The 18009-nt window shown below is 51.0% G+C and overlaps 1 protein-coding gene across 1 annotated transcript in view; it reads left to right on the top strand.

Moving 5' to 3' along the window:
• Nucleotides 1-1896: 1896 nt before the first annotated feature.
• The window catches only part of LOC147670605 (proteasome subunit beta type-9-like), a 61248-nt gene continuing 45135 nt past the window's right edge, over nt 1897-18009 (top strand). Inside the window, exons 1-3 of the mRNA XM_086948136.1 lie at nt 1897-2142; nt 10753-10820; nt 15509-15640. Of these exons, the coding sequence (XP_086804262.1) occupies nt 1990-2142; nt 10753-10820; nt 15509-15640 (353 nt within the window). The 5' untranslated portion in view covers nt 1897-1989. The remainder of the gene's footprint in view (nt 2143-10752; nt 10821-15508; nt 15641-18009) is intronic.

Raw genomic sequence — 18009 nt, 5'->3', positions numbered from 1 at the left:
CATATGAAAAGTGTATATGTGATTGGTTTCCATGATTGGATTATTTGGTTTACTGTCAGACCCCAGTAAAGTGCATCAGGAGTGCCAGGGCTTGTAAATACAAATGCTGCTGGTGGGCTTGCAGCACTGGTTGTGCCAACCACAGAAGCAGCCTTGTGTAAAGTGTCTAAGGTCTGCCATTGCAGAACCTGCGTGCAGTCTGGTACTGTCATGCTGACTGCGCAAGTGCACCCACTTGCCAGCCTCTAAACCTTCCCTTTACTACATGTGAGTCACCCCTAAGTTAGGCCCAAGGGCAGGGTGCATTGTAAGCATAAGGTAGGACAAGCCCTGTTGTGTGTGGCATGTTCTAATAGTGAATTACAGCCAATTTTGTTTTTCACTATTACAAGGCTACCTAACAACCATTGACAAAACCAATAGTCCTGGCTTGTTGTAGGTACGATGTTACTTGTTGTATCACATATCTGGATGCAATGACAGAAACAGCAAAATACAAGTCGGGGGGGGCACACAATGCAAAGCACAGTTTTTTAGCCTATGTGTTTTAAGCCACACCCCTAAATACATTGGCTACACCCCTTTGAGAGACCCCCAGTTTTTTCATCCCACTTAAAGCCCTGCTTAAAGGCTTAGTGAGAGATGAGTAGATCAGAGAGGAAGAGGTCAATGTAAGAGGCGCAGGACCAGCAAGTAAGGGGCGAGGCTGGGTGGAAAGAACAGAAGTAAAGAGGAGAACAAGAAGCGGAAAGATGAATGTAACACTGACAGAGCCAGATAGAACAGGTAAAGGCTGCAATTCTACCAAACGTCCTGGGGAAAAGGTGGCGTGGAAGCCCAAATACCTTGTAAAGTGATTTAGAAAGCCTAGTAGGTGGAGGCCAATGCACCTGCCCCAGTGTAGCAGTGCATTGTACTAACTGTTCTAGAAACTAGAACTATACATGCCACACTACTAGTGACACTGTCCTAAATCATGCTCTATTCTGGAAACACTTAGTGAACATCAAAATAATTAGATCAGTTTTGGAGAGCTGTAGGCCTAGCTTTACCACCTAGTTTGATTAATTTAAAGTGTTTGCACGTAATTGTGATTTTCAATATATCTACTTATTTTAGTAAGATTGTTATTTATAGCTATGTTACTGATATCCAGATTGTGTAAGTGGCTGCTTGCAAAGTGGCTTCGGTAATCCAAGAGAAATATGATCAATGGATGTCACTCTCTGCTTGGTTACATCGCATGCAAAGTGATAGGGGCCTCCAATGTTCCTGTCCTGCCCAGGGCCCCACAAACCCTAGAACCGCCCTGGGAGGACAAACATTCTGAGGCCGGTGTCTGCACATGCAGGGGGCTGCAGCGCTGGGCACAAGGTGACACCTCTGCATCGTTGTGTATGGATGACACGACACAGTCAGGGGAGTGCACAACTTTATTGTTTCGAGCCATTATGCAGCATAACACTTGCACTCTCCAACATTCAACTCCAGGGTTCCGCCCACCTGCGCGTGCACCAATGGCATGGAAGCTCAGTGCGCGTCACCGGTCGTTAGGCAGACCCTACTCGCCCACCTTGGCTTCCTTCTTCTGGGGTTGCGCTTATACACCAATCGAGTCCAAATTCTGTCGGCGTCACCAGTTGCTAGGGTGAGGTGTTTCTCAGAAGGTTTGCAAGGAGCCTGAAAGGGCCGTGAAAGCGAACCAATGGCGTGAGAGGACGCACCTTACGTCATAAGTTGCCAGGCAGGCGTGCTCCTGTACCGCACTGTCTGGAGCTTTTCGTGCGGTGAAGTCAGCCAATGGCGTGTGAGTGCGTCTGACGCGTCACCAGTCTCTAGGCGGACGAACGGGCTGGCGGTGCGGTTCCGAAAAGGGGATTCCCAGCCCTTCCATGCACAGAGGGTGGAAGGAGATGAGAGCAGCAGATGGAATAAACAATCCTCCGGCGCCCTCTGCCGGCCGCCGCGAGTACTGCACCATGAGCTGTAATGCATTCCATTCAGAAGGTTTCACTTTCACTTTCGCAGTCGAGCTCACTTGGAAGTGCAAGGGACCCGGCGGGACAGACACAGGGAGAGGAGAGCGCGGACATGGAGGGCTCAGCCGACCCCTGGAGCACGGCCTGCGAGATCAAGACTGGGGTAAGAGGGAGGGGAGGGGGGGGGGAGGGGAGGGGGGGGGGGGGATGGGCGGCGGCACCTCTGCCAGTCCGAGGCATCAGCTGCACCGCGAGCCCCCATGACTTGCAAGTATTTAAAATTAAAAAAAATCTATAGATCTGTCAAGTGCTGTAAAGAGCCCTCTACCTTTAAAATGCGGATCCAACTTCAGCTTTTCATGACAATGCATTGTTCTGCATGAACGGATGCCAGCAGGAAACTGATATTTTTAACCACGTCAGATACATGTTACACATTAAATGCATTGCTGCATCTGCAACTTACTTTCTGTTTCATCTTGTCCTGCTTTAATTTCCATCCTTATAATGTTATCAATGAGTTATAATTCCACCCTCCAGCCAGTACTTCATTGTAAAAAGTGCGGGGGTCCCTTGTCGGAGGCCACCGCACACCGCAGTTTGCACAACACATTGTCATGGTACTTACACAACTACTAAGCCTCACACTGCTACAAGTGTGACAATTCAAGCTGTTGGAGGCCGCCAAAGCTTTAACCCCTCACGGCTCGCGGGTGAGCTGTGCTTGTGACGGAACGGTTCCGTCACAAACCCGTCCGCCCATTAAAACCTCAGCCCAGGCGCAGAATTTGCGCCGCGCAGGCACGGCGAGCGGGCCGTGACGGAACCGTTCCGTCACAAGCACAGCTCACCCGAGGCTTGTGACGGAACGGTTCCGTCACAAGCATGCAAGGGGTTAAGAATGGAGAATGGATTTGATGACAGGTATTTTTTTTTTGTTGCAGTTTTATATAGCACAAACTTGACTCGAAGGTATTGGAGCGCTTTACATGAGCACCAGTTACATTACAGATGGACACATTCATTTTTGTAGGCATGGGGGGATTAAGTGATTTACCCAGAATCACGGGATGAAGACCGACGCTGAGGCTCAAACCTCTTTCCCCAGCTCCAATGTTGGCAGCTTTGGCCGTTATGTTGTTAATGTATTTTGAATTACCAAACAACTATTTTTCTGCTCATCTTTAAATTGCACAAACAGCTCCACCATGTGGCAGCTGTCATAAGTGCCGGTTAAAGCAGTTAAGTGCCAGTTCTGACCACCAGCTCAAATTAAGCACTGCCTAAAGCTGAAGGCTACTGTTTCAGAATGCCATAAATTAGCTTATATTTTATTATTATGTGACTTGCTGGTGCGTCAAATTTTTTTGCAGGACTCGGGGTCAAAAACTTCAAGTATGGCACTTCAATCTACGAAGGAGCACATAGGTTAAGTCTGTGTTTCTAAGTTAAACAAGCATTTGGTAGAGTCAATAAGTCCGGCCTTATGCATACCTATTTTACTTCAAGTTATTACTAGATGTTACTCTTGAGTCAGATGCAAAGCCTAAAGTCTTTAATAAGGTTCCACTCCTTCAACCAATCAATCAGTCAGAGTTTTGTAAAGCGCACTACTCACCTGTGAGGGTCTCAAGGCGCTGGGGGTGGGTGTGAGCAGCTGCGTTGGGGTCATACGAAGAGCCAGGTCTTGAGGTCCTTCTTGAATTGGTGCAGTGTCGGGCTCCATCGGAGGTGAAGGGGGAGTCCGTTCCAGGCCTTGGCTGTGAGGTAGGAGAAGGATCTCCGTGGGACGGTGGCTTCAAGACTTTACTAGACAGAAGCAACTGCTTAACAAATCTTTCACGAAGCTACAATACCTGAAGTTGCTACTAGAGACCCTCCTAAGTCAGATCCAACTGCTTGAAATCTTCACGAAGCTGTTGTACCTTAAGTCATTACCACATATCCCTATACATTTTGCTACTATTTTTTACTTCATGCAGGCAAGATGGACTTGAACAACCTCAAGTTGTTCATAGTTGCCCCTCTCAAGTCAGATGCAAAAGCCTGAAAACTCTTTCACAAATCTGTGGTTACTAGACGCCCCTCTCGAGTCTGCTCCAACTGCTTGAAATTTACAAGTTGCAGTATCTCAGGTCGTTACTTGATGTCCCTATCAAATCAAATGCAATTGTTTTAAATGGCCTTCACTAAGCTGCATCATCATATGGTATGTTATTAGTGTTGTAATAGCACGCTTATCACACATGAGGGTATCCAGGCGCTTTGTGGCTGGTATGCAAGGCCATCCATGGAGAGCTTACTGTAAGAACCAGCTATGTAGCTTCTTGCAGAAGTCAATAAGAGAGGAGGCAGAGGCTCTGATGTCTTGTGGGAACTCTTTCCAGGTTTTATGAGCCAGATATAAATAGGCACCACCTCCTCCTCTCAACTCCTCCTCTGCTTTTGTGTACGTGGGCGATGTGCGCTAGTGAGAGTCCGACACAGTGTAAATGTTTATGAAAGATTGGTGGAAATTAATGTGGCTATTCAGGTAGGCTGGGCCTGTGTTGTGGAGTGCTTTGTAGGTGTGGGTGAGGAGGTTGAAGTGTGCACGCTTGTGTATCAGGGAGCAGTGAACTTCCCTAAGGTGTGGTGTGATGTGAGCTCGACGCAGGAGGCCACCAAAGTCATCTGCGGCGTCCCCCAAGGATCCTCGCTGAGCCCCACCCTCTTCAACGTCTACATGAGCCCCCTCGCAGCCATCGCACGCCAGCACAACCTCAACATCATCTCCTATGCTGACGACACCCAGCTGATCCTCTCCCTGACCAACGACCGCCGCCAGAGCCACCCTTCACGAAGGGATGAAAGACGTAGCCGAGTGGATGACGACCAGCCGCCTGAAACTGAACTCAGACAAGACGGAAGTCCTCATCCTGGGCGCCTCGCCCTCCGCCTGGGACGACTCCTGGTGGACCCCCGCCCTGGGCACCGCACCCAAACCGACAGACCACGCACGCAACCTGGGCTTCAGCCTGGACTCCTCCCTCTCCATGACCAGACAAGTCAACGCCGTCTCCTTGTCGTGCTTCAACATCCTGCGCATGCTACGGAAGATCTTCCGGTGGATCCCCACCGAGACCAGGACGACGGTCACCCAGGCCCTCGTCACCAGCCGACTGGACTACGGCAACGGCCTCTACGCCGGAACCACCGCCAAGCTCCAGAAGAGACTCCAGCGGATCCAGAACACCTCAGCCAGACTCATCCTCGACATCCCACGACACAGCCACATCTCCGGACATCTGAGAGACCTGCATTGGCTCCCTGTCAACAAAAGAATCACCTTCCGTCTCCTCACCCACGCACACAAAGCCCTACACGATCAAGGCCCGAGCTACCTCAACAACCGCATCAACTTCTACGCTCCCAAACGCCATCTCCGATCAGCCAGTCACGCCCTTGCCGCCGTCCCCCGCATCCGAAGAACGACAACAGGAGGAAGGTCCTTCTCCTACCTGGCCGCCAAGACCTGGAACTCCCTCCCGACCGACCTGCGCCTGACCCAAGACCACCTCTCTTTCAGGAAGAAGCTCAAGACCTGGCTGTTCGAGCAGTAGCAGCACCCCCCCCCCCAAGCGCCTTGAGACACTCCGGGTAAGTAGTGCGCTCTATAAATGTCTTTGATTGATTGATTGAGATTGAGAGCTAGTCTGGCTGCTGCACTTTGAATGGTCTGCAGTCTTCTTGTGAGCTGGTTGGTTATCCCTGCACACTTGGTGTTCCTGTAGTCTAGTCTGTTAGTGAAGAGGGTTGGGGGATCATTTTCCTGGTGTTGTACAGTAGGCACTTGAAGATTTTTTTCAGTATCCTTAGGGTGTTGAAGCAGGACGAGGCTTCTGTGTTGACTTGGGCGGCCATGTCAAGTTTGTGGGCTCATGATTTTGCGGTTTCTTGCTTGTGGGCTAAGCGTTGTGGTTGGACGGAGGTCTGTGGGCACCCAGGTGGAATCCCATGGTGAGGCGTCTTTCCCAAAGACTACCACTTCGGTCTTTACAAGTGTTTTTTCTGAGAGGGACGGTATCCTTTGCGTGTCGTCTGTGTATGTGGCATGTTTATCTTGTGAGTCCGTTTGATATTAACCAGTGGAGTCACATGGATGTTGAAGTGTTTTGGGCTGAGCGAGGAGCCCTGCGGGACCACAGATGATTCCCCGTGGTTCAGAAGAATATGGGGCATGTTGACAGTTTATGTTCTACCGGTGAGGAAGGAGCAGACCCATTTGAGGGGAGTCCCTGGATATCTGCGCATGAAGTCATAGTTTCAGAATGGGATTGAAGGCGGTGTTGAAGACTGCTGATAGGTTTAGAAGGATGAGGACTGCAGTTGCCCTCCCATCGAGGATCGTCCGGATGTCGTCCTTTGCTTCTGTGAGGGCCGTTTCAGGCTGTGGTTAGGTCTAAATCCTGATCATTTGGCATCCAGAAGCTTCTGATTGGCAATGTGGTTGGGGGGGCGTTTGTTAATGGCTTTTTCCAAGACCTTGGCTGGCTCATAGAGGAGGGATATTGGTCTGTGGTTGGCAAGTTTGGTCGGGTCTGCCAAGGTTTTTTTTAAGAGGGCATTGATGGCTGCATGTTTCCAGGAAGATGGCTGTACTGATGGAGGTGGAAAGGATTGGAGTTAAGGCATCGCTCCTTTGTCGAAGGTGTGTGTGATGGTGGCAGGATGTACATGGGCATAAGTGCTGTTTCCCAGGTGCAAAATTCTTAGGTGCGCAAAATTTTAAAAGACATTTTTTGTGCCAGCAAGTCTTTTGCTGAAAATGTGTTTTCTTTACAAATTTTGCCCACCGTCGTGAGTTAGGGGGCGCAATACTCGCCTTGCGCTGGCAATCCACGCTACGCCGCTGAGTGTAGGATCTTCATGGTTGCGATGCTTTTCTCTGTGCTGATGGTGTCCCAAGTGGTGATTGTGTTGTCTTTGTTCGGCACCAGGAGACTTCTGGTGGGAGTAAGGGGCTCCAGTGGTAGGCAACATTGCTGTACAGGGTTGTGATCTTGCTGCAAAATAAATTTGACAGGTTGTTACACAGATCTTGGTTTGGATTGATGTTGCTGCTGGCAGCTGTGGGTGTGGTGAAATCCTTGTTGATTGTGAAGATTTCTTTGTTGCTGTTGGAGCTTGCATTCACTCGTTTGACTAGGGCCTTCCTCTTAGTCTCTTGGATGAGCTTGTGGTACCTTCTCTGGGCGGCTTTGAAAGCATCTTTCTATACTTTCCTTGGCTGGTTCTCCATTTCCGTTCAAGTTGTTTGCAGTGTCACTTGGTCATTCTGAAGTCTTCCATGTACCAGTTCTCTTATGTTCACGTTTTTACTGTGTTGCTTCATTTCTTGGGGGTCAGAGTGTCGACGCAGTTGGTGATACACTTGAAGTTTTTGAAGGTCAGGTGCTTGTGGATTTAAATATACTGCAAAATCGAACAGTGAGGATAGAGGGCAGACAGATCGTTTATACTCTCTTATGCAGTAGTTAAGCTTCACAGTTCCTTATTGTTTAGGGGATCAGATGACACTCTTAATAGCCAGTACTCTATGTCATTATATTGCTGATGCAATATTTGAGTTGGTAGGTCAGTGATCGTAATGTCCCAGTATTGACAGGACTCCAATGTCCATAATGCCTTGCAACTGTAAATAGACATCATTGCAACCTTACTTTTAGCGCACACAGTCATTGAATGCCTTGTTTTAGTAGTTGTGTTGAATCACCAGGACCCTCTTATGGATTGCTGAGAGACCCCTGCCCCTCAAGATTCCACCTTCCATAAGTCCGGCTCTGTGGTGGGAGTCCATCCAGGTGTCGGCTTTGAATTCCTGGCAGTGATGCTCTACCTCCAGTCCTTTGGCTGTTTGAGGAGCTGCAGCCTCCAAGCAGCTTCCAACGAGGCGCCTCTTCAGTGCCCAGAGGCGGTGGTCCATTGTCACCTTCACTGAACCAGTCCCGCCTCTTCTGTCTTACCTCTCGTCAGTCACATCTGAGGATGCTGCCTGCACCGAACCTTCTCAGACCTCAGGCACCGCAGCATCCATCTTCAGCCACACAACCAGAATGGCCTTATTTAGGAGTGTTAGTGTCCAGTGAGACTGGAGCTTTCTGATCCACATTATTTACCAACCAGTGTGGCCCCATTACCTATCTGAGTTCAAGAGGTCATTAGATTCCAGTTGTGACAGTAATTTGCTACTGGTAACCTCAGCACTGTGCTATCAGACCCCAAAATGGATTACCAGGCACTCCCCTTCAACTCTTGACTCTTGGGCCCATCAGAGGAGGCCATGAAGCTTGGAGACTCAAAACGCTGTGTACTATAGACCTGCCTAATAACAAAATAACTGAATGTCCATACACTGTTTTACTTCTATAAACACACTAGCAGCCCGTCCCGACGTTGTCCGGGTATGAATTGCTGCCGGCCAGTACTATATTGTTTTGTAGGATTTCGTTTTGATAGCATTTCTTATCTGTGACAGGCCTGTGAAATGCTCCGATTCACAGTGCACTGCTGATGCACTTAAGAGTGCGCGTTCAGTAGTGTGTGAACTCGAGTTTCCCTACTTTATTTTTCCTTGCAAGATTATATAGCGCGAACTCGACAACATGGCATGAGCACAATTTACATTACAGAAGAACACATTCATTTGTGGTAGGCATGGGGAGACAAAGCGATTTGCCAGGAATCACAGGATGTTGAGCTGATGCCGAGATTCGAACGTAGCTCCCCAGCTCTAAAGTTCGCAATTCTAGAACTTGTGGCGGGAGGTGTGTCTAAAAGTGTATGTCGGTGCTGGACATCAATGAGAGAGACCTGTGCATTTTTCAAATTGGTGGTGAAAAAATATGAGTATGTTGCCGGAGATGTGGGCCGCCGTGCCACCAATGTACTTACCGGGGGAGGGTAAACTCATTATTTTGCAACTTTCTTTCCGCATACCATCACTCCGCATACTTTCATTACGAAAGTACCATGACTCCGCAATGCCATTATAACGCATGGCATTACATTTTATATGCTTTTACCACTCATACATTTACAACAAAATTCGTTGTAAATGCATGAATGGTAAACGCTTGTATTTTTTTAAATGTTTGAATAAGGTAAGTATGGGTATAGGGGTATATGTTTTGGGGTACTGAGGTATATGTTTTGGGGTATCTGGGTATTTTAAGGGTTCAGATACAGTTTTTGGTTATGGGTAAAAGGGGTAGTTTTAGGGTTCAGGGCTAGGTATGGGTTTTGGGGTACAGGGTTATTTTAAGGGTTTAGGGATAGGCTTGGGTTTTGGGGTACAGGGGTATTTTAGGGTTCAGGGGTAGGTTTGGGGTTTGGGGTACAGGGGTATTTTTAGGGTTCAGGGCTAGGTTTGGGTTTTGGGGTACAGGGGTATTTTCAGGGTTCAGGGATAGGTTTGGGTTTTGAGGTACAGGGGTATTTATAGGGTTCAGGGCTAGGATTGGGTTTTGGGGTACAGGGGTATTTTTATGGTTCAGGGCTAGGCTTGGGTTTTAGGGAACAGGGGTATTTTAAGGGTTTAGGGATAGTTTTGGGTTTTGGGGTACAGGGGTATTTTAGGGTTCAGGGGTAGGTTTGGGGTTTGGGGTACAGGGGTATTTTTAGGGTTCAGGGCTAGGTTTGGGGTTTGGGGTACAGGGGTATTTTTAGGGTTCAGGGCTAGCTTTGGGTTTTGGAGTACAGGGGTATTTTCAGGGTTCAGGGATAGGTTTGGGTTTTGAGGTACAGGGGTATTTATAGGGTTCAGGGCTAGGATTGGGTTTTGGGGTACAGGGGTATTTTTAGGGTTTAGGGATAGTTTTGGGTTTTGGGGTACAGGGTATATTTATAGGGTTAAGATGGGTTAGTGTTTAAGGGTGTTGGGGTATTTTAAGGAGTAAGGGTGGGTTATGATTATGGGGTGCAGGGGTATTTAAAGGGAGCAGGGTGGACACCCGGAGCTGGAATGTACAGAACCTGGGAAGAAAAAACAATGAAATATCGGGCACAACGCTCGCTCTTTTTTCTCCCTAATCCGGCGCCCCGCACACGCCCCCAGCACATGCCCATAGCACACGATATGAGACATGGCATGAAGGGCGGAACGTACCACACGCCCCCAGCGTTTGTCACGCTCCCAGCACACGTCCACAGCACAACGCAGACACGCCCACAAGGGACTACTTTGCTGGCACGGTTCTTTTACCTTTTCAATGTATATGGTGGGCGTCTGCATAGTCTCAAAGGTTTGGGCTCTCTCTTTATTATATTAGTATGGATAGATAAACTAAGTAGCAGGCAGAATATAAGGACACACGAAGAAAGTGAGAGCCATCGCTTCTCTCTAGCCAGACGTCCGCCTCCAAGCGCAGGCGCTGTATTAAGGTTTGAAGCAATGGACTGTCCCTCAATGATGAAGTCTGTGGTCAATGTTAAACTATGAAGATGTTTGTGCCTCGTCCCAGCGTTCACGAGCATAGAACCAAGGTTGGCTTTGCTAACATGAGAGTGGGCTACCAGGTTGTTGAACATTTTCTTCGATGACGTGGTTTCTATCGCGTCCTCTCAAGCACCGCTCCAAATGGTGTGGCAACGCACAATCTCATGGCCTCTCCCTCAATACAGTTCTTTCTCAGGTAGGATTACTGCACTCCAGAGGTGATCTGTGTCCCTTTGTTTGCTGAGATTGTTGCTGCTTCTCTGAGTTGCAATGTTTATTTCTTCCCTCTCTCTGCAGACGACCATCCTCGCCGTGGAGTTTGCCGGGGGCGTTGTGGTGGCCTCAGATTCACGGGTGTCTGGGGGGTAAGTCACATTTACAACTCATATAGAAATCATAGATTTCAGCAATAGCTGCTTAGAATGTAAAGCCTGGTGTGAAATGTTATAAAACAAACCTTCAGAAGCTGTTTGGAAGAAATCTTCTACTACTATAAGTCACAGAAAGCCACCAGTAAAGGCTGGCAACAGAAGTCACGTCAAAACCAGGACGGGGTGCGACATTTTAATATACCATAATTCAACCCTATTTGACACAGACCTCTAGGGAAATCGCCGGTGATTCTAATTAGATGGTGACGTATCAAGCACCATTCCCAAAAGCCTTTTTAGGAATATCAGTGGATGAAGTGTCACTCTGACAGACACCTGCTCACCAGCCTCCTGAAGCCGCTCTCTGAGCTGTGACAGACACCCTCCTCTCCAGCCCTCTGAAGCCGCTCTCTGAGCTGTGACAGACACCCTCCTCTCAGGCCCTCTGAAGCCACTCTCTGAGCTGTGACAGGCACCCTCCTCTCAGCCCCCTGAAGCCGCTCTCTGAGCTGTGACAGACACCCTTCTCTCCAGCCCCCTGAAGCCACTCACTGAGCTGTGACAGGTACCCTCCTCTCCAGCCCCCTGAAGCCGCTCTCTGAGCTGTGACAGACACCCTTCTCTCCAGCCCCCTGAAGCCACTCACTGAGCTGTGACAGGCACCCTCCTCTCCAGCCCTCTGAAGCCACTCACTGAGCTGTGACAGACACCCTTCTCTCCAGCCCCCTGAAGCCACTCTCTGAACTGTGACAGACACCCTCCTATCCAGCTCTCTGAAGCCGCTCTCTGAGCTGTGACAGACACCCTTCTCTCCAGCCCCCTGAAGCCACTCTCTGAACTGTGACAGACACCCTCCTATCCAGCTCTCTGAAGCCACTCTCTGAGCTGTGACAGACACCTCCTCTCCAGCCTCCTGAAGCCACTCACTGAGCTGTGACAGACACCCTCCTCTCCAGCCCCCTGAAGCCACTCACTGAGCTGTGACAGACACCCTCCTCTTCAGCCCTCTGAAGCCACTCTCTGAGCTGTGACAGACACCCTCCTCTCCAGCCCTTGAAGCCACTCTCTGAGCTGTGACAGACACCCTCCTCTCCAGCCCTTGAAGCCACTCTCTGAGCTGTGACAGACACCCTCATCTCCAGCTCTCTGAAGCCACTTTCTGAGCTGCGACAGACACCCTCCTCTCCAGCCTTCTGAAGCCGCTCTCTGAGCTGCGACAGACACCCTCCTCTCCAGCCCTCTGAAGCCACTCTCTGAGCTGTGATAGACACCCTCCTCTCCAGCCCTCTGAAGCCACTATCTGAGCTGCGACAGCCACCCTCCTCTCCAGCCTTCTGAAGCCGCTCTCTGAGCTGCGACAGACACCCTCCTCTCCAGCCCTCTGAAGCCCCTCTGAGCTGTGACAGACACCCTCCTCTCCAGCCCTCCGAAGCCGCTCTCTGAGCTGTGACAGACACCCTCATCTCCAGCTCTCTGAAGCCACTCTCTGAGCTGTGACAGACACCCTCCTCTCTAGCCCTCCGAAGCCGCTCTCTGAGCTGTGACAGACACCCTCATCTCCAGCTCTCTGAAGCCGCTCTCTGAGCTGTGACAGACACCCTCCTCTCCAGCTCTCTGAAGCCACTCTCTGAGCTGTGACAGACACCCTCCTCTCCAGACCTCTGAAGCCACTCTCTGAGCTGTGATAGACACCCACCTCTCCAGCCCTCTGAAGCCTCTCTCAGAGCTGTGATAGACACCCTCCTCTCAGGCCCTCTGAAGCCACTCTCTGAGCTGCGATAGACACCCTCCTCTTCAGCCCTCTGAAGCCACTATCTGAGCTGCGATAGACACCCTCCTCTCCAGCCCTCTGAAGCCACTCTCTGAGCTGTGATAGACACCCTCCTCTCCAGCCCTCTGAAGCCACTCTCTGAGCTGTGATAGACACCCACCTCTCCAGCCCTCTGAAGCCACTCTCAGAGCTGTGATAGACACCCTCCTCTCAGGCCCTCTGAAGCCACTCTCTGAGCTGCGATAGACACCCTCCTCTTCAGCCCTCTGAAGCCACTCTCTGAGCTGCGATAGACACCCTCCTCTCCAGCCCTCTGAAGCCACTCTCTGAGCTGCGATAGACACCCTCCTCTCTAGCCCTCCGAAGCCACTCTCTGAGCTGTGACATACACCCTCCTCTTTGGCCCTCTGAAGCCACTCTCTGAGCTGTGATAGACACCCTCCTCTCCAGCCCTCTGAAGCCCCTCTGAGCTGTGATAGACACCCTCCTCTCCAGCCCTCTGAAGCCCCTCTGAGCTGTGACAGACACCCTCCTCTCAGGCCCTCTGAAGCCACTCTCTGAGCTGCGACATACACCCTCCTCTCTAGCGCTCTGAAGCCACTCTCTGTGCTGTGACAGACACCCTCCTCTCCAGCCCTCTGAATCCACTCTCTGAGCTGTGATAGACACCCTCCTCTCAGCCCCCTGAAGCCGCTCTCTGAGCTGTGACAGACACCCTCCTCTCCAGCCCTCTGAGGCCACTCTCTGAGCTGTGACAGGCACCCTCCTCTCCAGCCCTTGAAGCCACTCTCTGAACTGTGACAGACACCCTCCTCTCCATCTCTCTGAAGCCGCTCTCTGAGCTGTGACAGACACCCTCATCTCCAGCTCTCTGAAGCCACTCTCTGAGCTGTGACATACACCCTCATCTCCAGCTCTCTGAAGCCACTCTCTGAGCTGTGACAGACACCCTCTTCTCCAGCTCTCTGAAGCCACTCTCTGAGCTGTGACAGACACCCTCCTCTCCGTCTCTCTGAAGCCACTCTCTAAGCTGTGACAGTCACCCTCCTCTCCAGCCCTCTGAAGCCACTCTCTGAGCTGTGACAGACACCATCATCTCCAGCTCTCTGAAGCCACTCTCTGAGCTGCGACAGACACCCTCCTCTCCAGCCCTCTGAAGCCACTCTGAGCTGTGACAGACACCCACATCTCCAGCTCTCTGAAGCCACTCTCTGAGCTGTGACAGACACCCTCCTCTCCATCTCTCTGAAGCCACTCTCTAAGCTGTGACAGTCACCCTCCTCTCCAGCCCTCTGAAGCCACTCTCTGAGCTGTGACAGACACCTTCATCTCCAGCTCTCTGAAGCCACTCTCTGAGCTGCGACAGTCACCCTCCTCTCCAGCCCTCTGAATCCACTCTGAGCTGTGACAGACACCCTCATCTCCAGCTCTCTGAAGCCACTCTCTAAACTGTGACAGTCACCCTCCTCTCCAGCCCTCTGAAGCCACTCTCTGAGCTGTGATAGACACCCTCCTCTCCAGCCCCCTGAAGCCACTCTCTGAGCTGTGACAGACACCCTCCTCTCCATCTCTCTGAAGCCACTCTCTGAGCTGTGACAGGCACCTTCCTCTCCAGCCCTTGAAGCCCCTCTGGCAAGCGACAGACACCCTCCTCTCCAGCCCCCTGAAGCCACTCTCTGAGCTGTGACAGACACCCTCATCTCCAGCTCTCTGAAGCCACTCTCTAAGCTGTGACAGTCACCCTCCTCTCCAGCCCTCTGAAGCCACTCTCTGAGCTGTGATAAACACCCTCCTCTCCAGCCCCCTGAAGCCACTCTCTGAGCTGTGACAGGCACCCTCCTCTCCAGCCCCCTGAAGCCCCTCTGAGCTGCGACAGACACCCTCATCTCCAGCTCTCTGAAACCACTCTCTGAGCTGTGACAGACACCCTCATCTCCAGCTCTCTGAAGCCACTCTCTGAGCTGTGACAGACACCCTCATCTCCAGCTCTCTGAAGCCACTCTCTGAACTGTGATAGACACCCTCCTCTCCAGCCCTCTGAAGCCACTGTCTGAGCTGTGACAGGCACCCTCCTCTCCAGCCCTCTGAAGCCGCTCTCTGAGCTGTGACAGGCACCGTCCTCTCCGGCCCTCTGAAGCCACTGTCTGAGCTGTATGAGGCCGCGTGGGTCACCAGCAGGCGAGCAGCTGGGCCCTAACAAACTATAAATACTGCTCAGTTTCAAAAACTTTGAGCAATCATGCAGTCTTTTCTTGACTCACAAAGAGTTTTGAGGAATGCGTTTTCAAATATGCTAATAATATATGTATTTTAAATATGCTAATAATATATGTAAGTATTGTATAAACTGGCGGCAGTGTTGCGGCAGTGTTCTGCCGCTAAACTGGCGATAATTTTAACGCCGTTCTTGATAATATGCCCCTAAGTTGCTATCTTTTGTCCAGGATATACTCTAATGCTGGGTGTAGTAGTAAGCAATAACCGCTGTCTAGAGGTCATTCCTTACTGCCCGTGTATCTTGGATATATGATGCACCCCGTGGCTATGCACAGTTTGTTCCTTTGGGTGATGCAGGACCCTGAGAGCTGGGAAGGGATGGGGGTACCACAGAGGTCAGATCTCAGTTTCTTTTTTTGGGGATGGGTACCCGAAGTCAGATATCACTGTATTTTGGGGTGATACACCAGCCAGAGAGCTGGAGCAGGGATGCCACAGAGGTTGGATCTTCATTTGTATCTTGGGGTGAAATGCCACGTAGGTCAGATCTGAGTTATACTTTGGAGTGAGTGGTACCCTATGAGCCAGAGTTCAGGCCCTTTTGTAGTCACAATGCTGTTAGGTGTTGGAGTGAGGTTCATGCCGACCTTTAAGTGTTAACTAATTAATTCTGTCCCTCTCCCCACCTTTTCAGCGACTCAGTGGTGAACCGAGTGTTTGACAAGCTGGCCCCCCTTCATGAGCGTATTTATTGTGCCCTCTCGGGATCTGCGGCCGATGCACAGGCCGTGGCGGACATGGTGAACTACAGCCTGGAGCTGCACAGGTGAGAGGTTAGGGGGAATTGGGGGTGCAGGAATGCTGATGAGTATCTTCTCTGTCCAATTCCCTTGTCTTTTCCTAGACTTGTCTCCCTAACTAGGCTTCCCGCCCGGTCGCTTCCACTCTGTGTACCCCTACTATTCACATTATAAATGAGTGAGTGTTAGAGAGTTGGTAGTACTTACCTCAAATCGAAGCACCTTTAGGCAGCGTGTGTAATGCTTGGTTTTTCATTTGGGTACTGAGGGGGGAGGTAGAGCCTTACAGAGGGTAGATAATATCATCTGACTCTGGTGATGGGCACATCATTCAGAACTAGTGCTGCAAAGTAATACCGGGCCCAACAATATCTTAACAAACCAAAACATATATCCAAAGCCTGCACATCACCTTCACCCCTCTCCTACATGCAAGAACAGAACGCTCCTAAGACGATACAAAACACAACCACAGAGCTGGACTTCAAAGCCTCAAAGCAACAAAGCACAGAGACCCAATTGAAAAAAAACACGATGTCTCTGAGCGAAGTGGCTAGAACCTCTTAGTACCACCCCTTCCTCTAGGATACAGGCAATCACATGTCTAAGGAGAAATCACACACAAACAAGATCGACTAAGCCACCTGCACACCTCATTAATATTCCATGACCTCCTCACCTCAAGATCCAAAGGCCTGCAGTGAAACCAAGTGCATGCTCCTCAACTGCAGATCTGCAACCCAGCAAGCAACGGAACTAGCAGAAGTCATCCTGAACCACGCATGGATGTAGCATTCACCACAGAAACATGGCTCAATGAATACTTTTACCGGATAATGGACACACCAGTCCAACCGGGACTCTCACTCATCAAGAAAGACAGGAAGGAGCGCCATGGTGAAGGCATTGCCATTATGCGTTCGAGGCATGTGGGCTGCTGAATTCATATCTGTGCATTGATCGCCGCCTAGTGTTGGGTCCGGATGATTGCACATTGTTGTCCTGGAAGAGTCTTCGAAGTATCACAAGATAGGTGGCTCCTCCCCTGGACTACAGTGCGCATGGGCATCGACTACATCCCCAGATTGTTTTTTTCCGCCATTGGGTTCGGATGTCTTTGGTTCCCTCTTGTCGGAATCGATAAGTATTAACTTAACTTTGCTTAAGACCAAAAGGTCTTTAGGACTTGCGTCGGTATTGTCTTGCGTTCGGCTTCGCAACTTTCCTCGGCTCCAAGCCAAGCTTGTACTTCTGCGTGCTTTCGGTGCGGAAGGGCCTAGTCGACGCTCCAGACTCTTCGACCATCCATCATGGAACGAAGTCCATTCAAACGATGTCCAGTGTGTGCCTCGAAGTACCCACATATCGACGTCCACCCGGTGTGCAACAAGTGCCTGTCGCCGGACCACGACGAGGCCAAGTGTATGGCCTGTTCCAGGTTCCGGTCCAAGAAAACACTCAAGCTCCGTCGAGCTGCGCGCCTGGAGGCCCAGCAATCTGCACCGCCACCTACGGACATTTTCGATGCTGGGGAAGTCGAGGATGAAGATATCCAGGACATCTCGGAATCTAACCCCGCGTCGGAGGTCGAGGACGACTACCACGCAGAGACCGAAGATTTCGGTGAAGTCGTCGAGGAGGTAGGGGACGACGACGGGGCCCTTGCCACCGTGGAGGATTGCTCGGACGAGGAGCTTCCTCAGACTGACTCCGGGGCCGTACAAATAAATAAGGCCCAGGTCGAGGGATCGCCTTCGGGCCTTACCCAAAACCTTGTTGTGAGTTCCTCGGCCCCGCCTACTGGCCCGGCCACGGACATTGGTACCAATTCACTCCCGGTAACACAGAAACCGAAAGTGAAATCTACCGTCTCGACGCCAGAGATATCGAAACCGAAAGTGCGCATCGCATTGGTCGGCTCGAAGACTTCGGAGGCCTCGGCGCCGAAGAAATCGAAGATGGCCGTCGAGCCGAAGAGCCACGTCAAAATGGCCGACCCGAAGGCTACTACATCGAAGCCGAAGGTTAAGGGGTCGGACGCAGCCGCATCGGCGCCGAAGACTGTCGACGCCACCAAGGGTCGACTCGATCACAAAACAACGGTCGACGACCCCAAGAAGTCTCTTACCGACACGAAGAAGCGGCCAGACGACCCGAAGTCCCTCTCTGCCCCGCTTCCACACGACAAGGCCAAGGGAGCTGCGCTGAGTGCGTCGACTCCGAAGGGAACCTCGTCGGTCTCCACTCCAAAACCAACCGCTAAGGACTCTGTCGAACCGGCGCGTCCATCCGCCGCGTTGACAAAGAAGGTTACGGAGTCCCTACAGCGCATTAGGGACGGCGCCGCAGCTGTCGAGCCGAAGGACCCTACGCCAGCCAAGCCTCTGGAGAAACC

The sequence above is a fragment of the Lissotriton vulgaris genome, unplaced genomic scaffold, assembly GCF_964263255.1.
Source record: "Lissotriton vulgaris unplaced genomic scaffold, aLisVul1.2 SCAFFOLD_1178, whole genome shotgun sequence".
Taxonomy (NCBI): domain Eukaryota; kingdom Metazoa; phylum Chordata; class Amphibia; order Caudata; family Salamandridae; genus Lissotriton; species Lissotriton vulgaris.
Note: the sequence above shows the minus strand (reverse complement) of the source record. Positions and strands in the feature narration are given on the sequence as shown.